Here is a 12,531-nt window from a genome sequence, read left to right as displayed (position 1 = left end):
AGCACATTCTGCTTACTTTTCAGGAAATTGGTTATGTCATCTAGTTGAGGAATGTTGTCCGCACTGTAACTGCATTCCCTTTCTAGAATTCGAAATACTTCCACATGCTGATGACAGGCATGAGTGTGGTATAAAGTCTTCAATTGGCGGTAGGACATTCCCCTGTAAAGAATAAAATAAAATCCAGTTTTCTTTGCATAAATTTTCTGCGTGCAGTGCTGGTAGATCATTGAACAAATATCTACACAAAAGGAATGCTGCTTGGGTCGCTTTCGTCTAACAGCACCTTGTTATTTTTTCTGTCTTCGGGTCACAAGGAGCTTATAATTCAACCCGTACAGTAGCGAACAAATTAATCCGAACTAGTCGAATTTGCGTCAAGTATAGGTTCGGATTTGGTTTTGGTTTCAGTTCACAATAATTTAGGTTTTGGTTGCGGTTTACTATTGTCGATTTTGGTTTTAGTTCACTATTTTGGTTGAGTGCTTCTTTGAGGAGAGGTAACTTCTTTTTTTTGTCAAAAAAAAAAGAAGTTACCTCTGACATTATAGTCCGTCGAAGAGTGTTGGAAGTAGGGAGGACTGCCCACAGACTAAAACAAAAAGAAACAACTGTTGAGGAAGGCTATACAGAGAAAGAGGCTCCAGTGAGCCAAAGTGTACAAAGATCGGACTGTTGAGAAGGGGATTAAGGCCATATTCTCAGATGAAAGCCATTTCTTTGTCCAAGGAGAGCGAATACCCTAATTTCGGAAATCAACAGCTGAGAAGACTTCTCGCACCCACCTTCAACGAGCTCCTAAACACCCAGCTAAAAAGATGTTCTGGGGTTGTTTTACACATGACAGTCCAGGATCACTTTTGCCTGTTGACAGTATGATGAAAAGTGACCAATACATAAAAATATTAGAGAAAATAGTGGTCCACAGATCCAGAAAGACAAAGAACTCATCTTCCAACAGGATCTCGCTCCATGTCACACTTCAAAAAAAAAAACTGAAGGAGTTCCTCAAAAATCACAACATCCAACTGCTTCAGTGGCCAGGTAACTCTACTGACATTAATCCAATAGAAAATTTGTGGGCCATAGTAAAAAAGAGTCTTGGGAAATTGAATTGTGATAAAAAGATAACTTAATACAGTCCATTATAAAAGTATGGTTTCAAGATTGAGAAAGAAAAATGTGTTCAACGGTGGTGGAGTCCATGCCTTCGCGAATTAATTAACTTATTAGGAACAGAGAAGCACGTGTAAATTATTCGGTAAAGTTGGAGTTCAATTTTTGTACTCTATTAAAATGTTTCTTTAAAATGTGAGTGTTCGGATTAATTTGTTGGCCTGTAAACTATATCGCATCTTCTGATCTGAAAATTGACACTTGTCTGCTTGTGTGAGAAGAAAGGATCGTGGGCACGCTTGACAAGAACCACTACCATGACATATTAAAAGAAACAGGATATTGAAAATTAAAAGAAGATGCACAGAATAAAGCACCTCGAAGTGCATTTTGTCTTTTGGAAAGGAACTTGAAATAGGTATCGCTCTTCCATTTGTCCGACGCCGATGATACATGGTAAACACTGGTGTTTGCAATAAAAATAATTTGTTAGTTATTAAAATCTGAATTCATAATAGTTATTTTTTTTGTGAATCGCAGCTGTTTTATTTGATCTCTCGGACAATTATCCTACTAACTAGTCTCTAGCATTGTCCTTGTATTTGTAAAACACACCTTCGCAAGCTGATCCTCGTAAAATGTACAAATATACAGAGGTATTTCTGTTATTAATAAGATAGGAAAACATTTACCAAGTCTTTATTTCTTCTTCTGTGTATTGTACTCGTGGTATGGGACCTCCTCTACAAAAAAGAAAAAAAAAAAAAACTCAAGTTGCAATATAAAGACATACAGTGTGTTATCTTATATTTACATTCTTTGACCATTGCTAATATTCTTAACTCTGATTGCTTTTCTTTTATCATTTCTGCATTTTTAGTTCTTCTGGGATGCAAATTATTATTATGTGGGAGGAATTGGCATGTGTAATGAAGGAAAACTGCACGTACAACAAAAACAGAAGGAAATAACAAAACAAGCCCACATATAAAGAAATGGAAGAATTAAGAAACTGGTTTTTGTGTAAATACAGTGATTTATCTTAAACTTGTTGGATTTTGCTGTTCTTATATTTATATTCATTGACCACTGCTGATATTCTTAACTATTTGGGCTTGCTGCACAGCGTCAAAGATGCGAGGACTGCTTCTCCAGCCAGTAATGATATTACACGCAATACTACACGTCATATTTTAGGAAATAGGGGGACCTCTTTTTTCCATTAGAAGGTCAAAGCAGGCCTCAAGTCTATCATTACATTGAAAATTATACGCGCAAAAAAACAATAATAACATTAAAAATAATAAAAAATAAGAGTGAATATTAATAACGTTTATGTCGTATTATGATTATGAAATAACAGAATACGAGTTATATCATTTATGAGAATCACACTTTAGTTTGTTTCGCGAGACAAGACAGTTCCGCTGAAATTCACGGAGGTCTTACGTTCCCAACCTTTGCCTAATAAGCGTAAAGAAAACTGTTCTTATTACTATAAGAATCAATTAGTTTACACTTTGTAACTTTATTCCACATCAGTCACTGAAGTTGGAAAACTCTAACAGAAAATTAGAGTAATTCCTTTCACTAATTGTTGCTGAGTAATCACAAAATATTTATAATTATATTATAAATTAATTAATGAGAACTATCACATTTTTCTAGGAGTAATTTTTCTCCAAATTTAGGAATCGAATTTCTTCTCTATATTTGCGTTTTCCACAATCGATACACAACTATGAGAACAAGTATTCGATATTTTAAACTGTCCTCCTAGAACACAAAACGACCAACACTAACAGATTATTGACTTAGGTTTATAATCACGGAGCAAGTGACAAGAACCTAAATCGATGAGTTTTCATTTAGTATTTTCGCACGTAATTTTATTTTGAATAACTTGCGAAAATAGTGAATTAAACTTATCGATTTAGGTTCTTGTCACCTGTTCTGTGATTATAAACTTAAGCCAATAATTTGTTAGTGGTTGGTCATTCTATGTTCTAGGAGGACAGTGTTGATTCTACGGCCTGTTGACTGCCACTGACTAGTTGCTGAAGTTTTACACATGTTCCAAATTAAGGACAACGAAACCTGGATGAGAGTAAGCAATTGACCTAACACTTTTGATCTTTAGAAAGCGTATTACTATTTAAAAAATTAAGTTGATTGGATTTACACCACGACATTGATTTCATGTATATTATTCGGCCATTTGCACTTGTTCTCATTCTAGAATGCAAGGTAAACCCGAGTTCTCCAAAAGAGATCTCTTTCACCTTTTGGAATAGGTCACTTGCCAGGATTCGAGTCCAGTCGATCAAGAGATATTTACTCTTCCATTCATATTCATTAAAAAATGATAAATCAACATAATACTTATTAAAATGCTTTGCACACACTACGCACTGCCGATTGTAAGTGAAATACTATGTAGATAAAACCCATTAATAAAATTTTCTTGATATTTTATCGTGATGAACCCTGTGTCAAATATTGACATAACTGCCAAGTTTCAAAATGGAAAAGTGTTTCACTAAAATGGAGCAAAACTATTCTCTTACTAAACATAAGAACAAAAAAAACTCGAATGCATGCGTCAGTTGAATTTCTGTTTGTCTATGTTGGTGGGTTTGTACCAGATTATACCATAATGAATGATTCGAAATCCAATTGGTCTCTCTCTCTTTTCTCTCCTCTGTCCATCTGTCTCTCTTTTCCCATCAGAGAAGTATCCGGGGAGAATCTGTTTAATGTAGGTTTGTTTTCTGTCGACAAACGCATATACCGTCTGGATTTTTTTAAGTTTAGTGTAGATGAAACCAGTTTTAGAATTCATCTTACTTCAGTTTGTTAGTTCATCAGTCTTTGTTCAACATATACACACATATGAACCATTTACATTCTCAGCTAGCGACTTTAATTTCTTTCTTTCTATGCTATTTTCAAAAGTCTTCTGTTCGCCATCATTGGGATACGATTGCAATATACTTCAATGCAGAATGGGTATTGTGGATAATTTTCATTAAAGATAAACCTAAACCAAATGGAAACAAGCGTGTAACAATGGCTAAGCCAAAACCAACAAAATATATTTCAGAATGGGAGGGGTTAAGTGCAGCCCTCACAAGTCATATATTTGGGAATTCCCAAATATATGACTGCTCTTTTCTAATAAAAATCATTAGAACCAAAATTCCACTAATAGCAGATCTGTTTATTGCGACAGGTTTTCCCGAGAGTAATATGAGGAACATGTTGCATATTAGTAGTGTCTTCGAAGTATCCCACATACTTCCAAACCTTAATAGAATTTTGTGACGCTACATTCAAAGTTTTCATTAAGGCATATAGTGGTCATACACAATAATGAAATGGGATTACTTTCTACTATTCTAATATTTTGGTATGAATTTTACCGATTGGGCTAGTAAAATCTCCTGTTTGTTTACAGAAATGCTGTGAGTTTGAATCACAAGTAAGGTGTGTGTATGTGTGTGTGTGTGTGAGAGAGAGAGAGAGAGAGAGAGAGAGAGAGGGGTCGTCTAAAAATCTTCAGTTTGTGACTTGATTTGTATCTCTTCAGTTGACATTATTCTGAAGAATTCAGATATTCTTAAATGCTATCACTACTAGATCCGTATCAGTAGTTCTCTCGCCGAGCATATACTATTATTATCTTTAATTAGAATGAGCCACACTATAATAGTTTATAGAATTGAGGCATATTTAATACTTCCTAAAGATATTGATTTTTTTGGAATGCTATTTCTAGAAGCGTAATGAACATGTTCTTATAAAAATCGGAGTAACGAGTCGCGCGACCTCTGTAGACACGCGCGTTGTTTTTGCTTTGATCGTCTTCTTTATGCTTTTTTAGTCATCTTAAATATACAGCAATTGGTAATAGTGCGGATGAAATTAAGAAGTCGGAGCAGAGTATACCCAAATATTGGGAGCAGAGAATTTACAAGAAGCTTGACGTCGACTTTAATGTCTTTCCTATAAAAAAAGGTAGCACAATGAATCATGATTTACACATTACTTCATTATGTTGCCTGGTTTTCCCTTTTCGTCATTTCAGACTGTAGGTGACTTTGTAGGCATTGCCCACAAAGTATTCGTGGTGAGATTTTTACAGGGTAGTTCACCATTGCTATCCCCAACCCCCCAATTTTATCCGGGCTCGGGACCGACATATGGCTGAGAGGTATTCATGACTGTTCTGGGGGGACGAAAAACCAGAGTTTCTGGGTGAAAAAACCCTACCTCCGTGTGAGACCGGCTAACTCACCTTTAGTCGAAAGAGGCCAAATAAAGGTTCCTCACGTTACTGACGGGAATCGAACCCAGGTCTTTCCGACCAAAGGGCTTCGTGTATACTGACTGAGCTACGGAGGCTTTCTTCATTATGTTGGCGTAAGTGAATGGGAAAATTATAATGTACATTTTTGTCGTAAACATTTCGCAAAGCACAAATGGTTTATGTACATAATGCATAAATAAATTTAATACGACAGATAACGTACTCGCATACAACAAACATTTGTTGAAGGAGCTTACTGTTTATAAGTGAATGCTATCTCTGCGATGTCCTTCCTTCTTGCTCGATAAACTACGTCTGAAAAACCCTAAGTAGAGACAAAAGAACATTAAAACATTTGCCAAAATTTTAATAGTCAAATATCACATTTCGAGCAATAAAAGTTTTGCATCAGCGATCTCTAAAAGCCTATAAAGGCATGACAGAGCATTTCAAGAGATTCAGCTCTTGAAATGCACACAACAGCCGTGTGTGTGTGTGTGTGTGTGTGTGTGTGTGTGTGTGTGTGTGTGTGTGTGTGTGTGTGTGTGTGTTGCCATAGTTATCCTTATTTCACGAGCAGTGCTGAACACATCTACATTTTAATAAAAGTAGTTCAAAACTGATGGGAGCTACCATAGATTACATATTATTTTCTGGCGTTTATAGATACGAAGTTCAGCGCCATTGATATTTTCTCATTCATGCACTAAAATTATATTTAAATTTAATTTTAGTTAGTTTTGCGTTTAGAATTAGACTAAATATAAAGGCACTGTCTCGAAAGTGTTTGTAATACATTAACATCACTCATGCACTTCAAAGAATCATACTAACAAATTTCACGAGATACTTACAGGATGATCGTGGTCCAGATCAGGTTCGAACTTCGTCATTATATGCGTACAGAAATCCAGGTCTGTAACATGATGAGGAAACCATGGAACTGCAAAGAAGATAAATTCGCTGAGCTGTGGTATTTTTTTATTATTTGCATAAATTACTGTAAAAACAAGTAAGGAAGTAATCGCAGTATCATAAAAAATAGTTTCTTAATATCATTGTTGTGGAGTGACGTTAATCATTATGAGAACGATTGCATAGCTCTAGGTTACCACACGCGTCATTCAAAAACAAACAAACGGAATGTCGGAATAGCCGATTGGCGTAATTGTTACGAATTCGGGAAAGGATGAAATGCTAAAAAAATCAAGATATATAATTATGGTGATGGATCTTCGAAATGCGATAATGACAACATATTTTCACCAAGACAGTCTTGGGAATTTGGAATCTAGCGCTCACCTTGTGAATTTTTAAGATCTGAGTGCATCTCTGGCAGAGTAATCATAAATTAATTGGATCACCCTCTTTTGTATAGTATCCTGTACAAAATGTTTGATGTGTTTTTTTTTTATATTAACCATCCCAAATGTGTTAGCAGTATTCCAAGATTGGTGAATTTGAGATTTATATAGCGTTAGCAGTTCTTTGTGCTAGGACAGACTACAGATATAAGTCACCGTAAGAAACGATATCACTGATAACGTTTAATGGCTAAGCAAGAGGTGAAGTGAGATATTTCTCACGAGAAATAAGATAGGTTTGTGTTCTGGTAGTATTAAAGGTCACAAGGTTGTCCTCACTCCACTGAACAATAGCTAGGATCCCGAAGCTTTTAATGACTGTGCATAACGACTATCTCATAAGCAGAGCTATGGATAGGATATCAGGTCAGTAAAAAATTCATTTACGTTATGGACTATGAAAAATAGTAGATGAAACAGATCACAGATACTCCAACATTGGTGGAGAAATCTTGGAAAAGGAAGCCATCTAACATATCCACCAGACAGGAAGCTGGCAACAATTGCAAGAGTAGAAGGCAGACCATAAGGTAGCGGTTTGCTGAGCAAGCTTCTGTGCTAGACCCTGTCATATGCCTAGACATTTCAGAAGTGACCACACGAGTTTTTCCGAACCTTTGCATAGCTCTTGTGAGGTGGGTGGGTCGTGAAGGCTACATCGGTTGTGTATCGAGAGTGGCAAAATCCATATTGCTGGTCACTATTTAGCTGTTGGTGAGTTCAAACGGTGAAGAGGTTTAGATAGTGGTGACTCGTGTGTTTTTGTCTTGTTTTTGAAAGAAAGAAATGAAGTCAGAGCAGACGGAAGTTTGGTGAATAACTTTTATCATCTTTTTTTCCATGCTGTAGGCTAGATGATAGTTGGGTTTGTTGTTGTTGTTGTTATGTTCCATGGCCATATCTTTCAGAATTTCCAGGCGCAGTTGCTTCTTTAGCTCCATCCACCCATCTAATTCTTGGTCTTCCTCTTCTCCTGCTTCCATCAACTTTAGCAAGCACCATCATCTTCTTCTCCAGACTGTCATTTGGCAATATGGAATATCTTCTAATTCGGGAACGCAAGTTTAGTTTTTAGTACAATATGAAAGATACTTTCAGGTTCAGAATACTTGTCGGTGTCGAAAGTTTTTCAGGATTCGTTTGGTTTCTTTCTGACGAGAGACTAGGAGAAGCTACGCATGTAATGACCTTCTTGATAAAGTGAGGGGTACTTTATCTTAGTCACTGCGGGAGTTGGGAGAGAAGAATAGTTCCCTAAGTCAGACTTGTCTTTGGACAGCTACGATGGTACCATTAAAATTGTGCATGTGTGTGTGTGTGTGTGTGAGAGAGAGAGAGAGAGAGAGAGAGGGGGGAACATAGATGGGCATACGTTGCTCCTGGGTGGCACCTTTGTGAGGGTCCAGAATACTCAGAATTCTCGTTTATATTGGAACAAGTTTTATGCATTTTGCCCTTTCAAAATAAGACTTGAGTTTGATGGATTATAGTTATTTTATTTCTGCTGTAGCGAACCACTGTGTAGGCTGAGTACGGAGCTGAAGTTATTGGTCTGAAGCCACTTGTGACATGCCAAATTAGATTTTTTTAACTTCTTTTGCACACTTATTGTACGAGGGTGGTCTGAAAAGTTCTTGGCCTCGATCATAGATAGCAACACTATCAGCAAGATTTTGTTTTGGTACATCTGTCATAAGCATTCATGTGAAATTGCAAGTCATTCTATCAAGTAGTTTGTTTTATACAGCTATCTGAAGCAAACGTGTTGTCTGTATCCCTTGAAATGGATAAAAGTGAGTATCTTGTGGTTATACTGTAAAACTCTTTGTAAAAGAAGGCTTACCGCCAAAAGAAATTCATTCGAAGTTCATAAACGTTCATAGGCACTCTACTCCTTCGTTTTCGACAAATAAGAAATGGGCTGATGAGTTTAAACGTGGCCGTACCAGTGCGCGAAATTGCTGAGACTATAGGCATTTCAAAAGAACGTGTAGGATATATTTTGCATGAAGAATTGCAAATGAAAAAGCTTTGCGCAAGATGGGTGCCGCGCTTGCTCACAACAGATCAAAAACGCACCCACATGAAAATCTCTGAACAGTGCTTGGAGCATTTTAACAAGAATAAAACTGATATTTTGTGCGTCGATTTATTACTATGGATGAGACTTGGATTCGCAATTACACACCAGAATCCGAACAGCACTCAAAACAGTGGACAGAAGCCGGTTGTTAACGCCAAAGAAGACAAATGGGTTCCATCAGCAGGAAATGTCATGGCTTCGGTGTTTTGGGATGTTATTTCTTTATTAATTATTTTGAAAAGGGTAAAACAATAACCAGGGAATATTATTCCGATCTTTTAACCAGACTGGACGAAAAAATTCGTGAGAAAAGACCCTGTTTTCAGAAGAAAAAAAAATCATCTTTCATCAGGACAATGCACCTGCCCATAAAGGTGTTTTGGCAATGGGAAAATTAAGGAATCTGCACTATGAATTGTTGGAACATCCACCCTATTCCCCAGATTCGGCTCCCTCTGACTTCTATCTCTTCCTAGAACTAAAACTCTTCCTCGCTGGTCAGCGTTTTTCTTCGAATCAAGAGGTGATTGCAGCTGTAGAGGGGTATTTTGCAGATCTTGCTGAGACTCGCTACAGAGACGAGATAATGGTGCTGGAGCATCGCTGGAATAAATGGAGATTTATTCCAGCGATGGAATAAATGTGGAGCAAGCTCCGATCACTATTCTTGATATTTACCCATAATGTGAACTTAGCTCCTAGGAGTTGTATTACTGTTCGACATTATGAGAGAAGGTCCCAGACCGGTTTCAACCTTATGTATAGGTGAAGCAGGCTCTAAAAATAAGACTGGTAAGATCTGGATACTGCAGCAACTGACCCTTAAGGTAGTGCAAGCTGAGGCAACTCATGTCATATCCAGGTATTTGCTTACGCTTGGAATCGCCGAACATTATGTAGTTTCTACTATATTCGGCATGAAACTATTTCAGTTTCTTATTCGGCTAAGAAACGATATGGGATGTAATATCCCTTAACTTAAACAAGTCATATGTCGCCGAATTGAAGCCTTTAGCTCGTCATATATCTAATAGATTCTTGAGTTTTTCGTTCCAATTTCTTATGTTTGGATTGTCTCATAATAAGCTGGATTAAGAGATACTGTGACAGACAGAGTCACATAAACACAATATTTAATTCCTTAATACTTCAATGCATGTAACAAACGGCAGGAGGAATAATAAGCTACAAAATTCATTCACAGCAACTATATATTTAAAATTTATAACCGTGAATATACGGTTATTGCTTAATAGTGTGTAATTACCTTTAATGCTGAATCGTTCGGGGGTCAGAACAGTAAGTTCAGCCAAATTTCCCTGACGGAGACATTTCATAATATTAAGTAAGCCTTCTCTTTTGACATCAAGACGAACAAAGACGTCAAATTTATCTTTGCGGTGATTACAGATTCGTGTTTCCAAGTGAAGTATACCACCTTTGCAAGACTGAGAATGGGAAAATTAAGAATATTATAAAAGTTAAAGTTAATTATTGAGAATTAATTAATAATACATTTTGCCCTTATAACACATAATAATGCTAAAGGTGAAGAATCAGAAAATTTCATTTAATAATACAACACTCTTATTATCTTAAGCAGGTTATCCTCGGAAAATTCTGCAGTTATGCAGTCAGTATATTTGTATGATGTTTACCAATTTTTATGATGTCGAGCTTGTGTTTATAATTAATAAATAACTAATTAAATAAATTCCCTAACGAGTTATACTCCTATTATACTGTACTATTCTATACTACGGTGCATTTTATATACAGTATTCAATATTTTGCATACCCTCTTACCTCGATAATTTTAAGAATTCTTGGTAAGGTATTGATCCCATCATTCAGCGAAAGAATTATGTTTTGGGGCGCCTCTTCTTTAACTTCCGGCAAGCCACTTACCAGAAAAACCTGAAAAGACAAAACAAAAGAAAATACACGAAGAACCGAAATTTGGCACATGAAACAGATTAAACGGCAAGTCGCTTTCAGAAACAGCGCACATGTGACTCAAAAAAGAAGAAGAGAAGAAAAGAAAAGAAATTCACATCTTCTTCCTCTCTCTCACACACACACACACACACACTTTGACAGATATCAAAATCATCACAATCCATATAATTTTCTTACTTCTTCCTCGGAGAGATCTTGTTCTTGAGATCTCTTCCTCTGTTCCTCTAACCAAGTTTCTTTCGCTTCTTTGTTTTTCACTGTTTCGAACTTGGCATCCCCCACCAAAGATCGTCGACGTGACGGATATCCATGCTAGGGAAAAAAAAAAATTAATGTTTTGTTCAGACATGTTCATCTTCTTATGTGCGTGTTGCATATCATACCTATATTATGAAACACAGCTGAGCCTGCGTGATTATTTTAAAACACTTTACTCCTAATTCAGCATTAGTGTCAACCTTAACATCAGGTTCTGAGGGTCGAAAAACCAAAGTTTCCGGGTGAAAAACCCTCCACCTCCGTATGAGACCGGCTAACTCACCTTTCATCGAAAGAGACCAGATAAAGTTTTCTCACATCACTGACGGGAATCGAACCCAAGTCTTTCCGACTAAAGAGCATCGTCTATGCCCACGGCCTGAGCTTCGGAGGCTCAACTGAATTAATACTTTACATCGATATCTTTATTAATAAATAAAGTTGATATTTAATATTATCGAACACCATAGAAATTCTGAATTTTTGCGGCGTTATGAATAAAACATTGGATTCTATATCTTTATTTATACTATTCGGTAGACCTGCATCTGTCCTATTTTTTTGTTTGTTTGTTTGTTTGTTTCTTACACATGCAGCGAAGTTTAAAATTTTGGCATGAAGCCGATTTTGGGGGAGAAGAATCCGAAACAAGTTGAACTCACTAACCTTACCTAAACTCACTAACAATTCAATACCGGATAATGAATGAAATTACAAATAGTCACTAAATCACATAATTGTGTAAGTATATTGCATTGTGTACTTTATGAGGTTGTTTGAAAAGGTTGGTAAAATAATAAGTTAAACACATTTTTTTGGAAAAAATCACCTTTATTTCTCAACATAGAGGTCTACACATTTGGTCCAGCTAGTTTTCATTTTTTTCATCCCATCTAAAAAGTAGGATTTCTCAAATTGTACAAAATAGTCATTGACAGCCTTGATGACATCCTCGTTCGAAGAAATTTTTTTCCCACCTAGCTAAATTTTTTAAGTTTTGGAACAAGAAGTCACACGGGGCCAAGTCCGGAGAATACGGTGGATGTGGAACCAATTCGAACCTCATTTCTTGCAATTTTGCCATTGCGACGGCTGATCTGTGTGACGGTGCATTGTCTTGATGAAAGAGCACTTTTTTGTGCTCTACGTTTGGCCGTTTTTTCTTCAGTTCTTCTTTTAAACGGTCCAACAATGACGGAGAGGGCCAGACGGTTGGTCGTGTTTTCAGGGAGCTCCCGAAAGCTAAGTATAATTTTGAATGAAAATTAGAATATAGGTTAAAATCATAACGTAATATTGTCTAATTTTGGTAGCTTGTGGTGTCTGTGTGAGTTTGGTGTAAATTCCGTTATTTAATTTAGTATTTAACGATACATTTCATAGACTTGGATATGGCGCCAATGCGACGTAAGATGATGGCGTCCAAAAATACGACGCCATTG

The 12,531-nt window shown here is 36.6% G+C and overlaps 1 protein-coding gene across 1 annotated transcript in view; it reads right to left on the bottom strand.

Moving 5' to 3' along the window:
- The window catches only part of ple (tyrosine hydroxylase ple), a 105,795-nt gene that overhangs the window by 21,318 nt on the left and 71,946 nt on the right, over positions 1–12,531 (bottom strand). Inside the window, exons 2-8 of the mRNA XM_090408630.1 lie at positions 11,009–11,143; positions 10,679–10,789; positions 10,140–10,320; positions 6,280–6,368; positions 5,683–5,750; positions 1,809–1,859; positions 17–162 (exon numbers count right to left, since the gene is read on the bottom strand). Coding sequence (XP_090264756.1) covers positions 17–162; positions 1,809–1,859; positions 5,683–5,750; positions 6,280–6,368; positions 10,140–10,320; positions 10,679–10,789; positions 11,009–11,143 — 781 coding nt within the window. The remainder of the gene's footprint in view (positions 1–16; positions 163–1,808; positions 1,860–5,682; positions 5,751–6,279; positions 6,369–10,139; positions 10,321–10,678; positions 10,790–11,008; positions 11,144–12,531) is intronic.

Source organism: Typopeltis vanoorti, chromosome 18 (assembly GCF_054136105.1).
Source record: "Typopeltis vanoorti isolate ZY-2024b chromosome 18, IOZ_Tvanoo_1.0, whole genome shotgun sequence".
NCBI lineage: Eukaryota > Metazoa > Arthropoda > Arachnida > Uropygi > Thelyphonidae > Typopeltis > Typopeltis vanoorti.
Note: the sequence above shows the minus strand (reverse complement) of the source record. Positions and strands in the feature narration are given on the sequence as shown.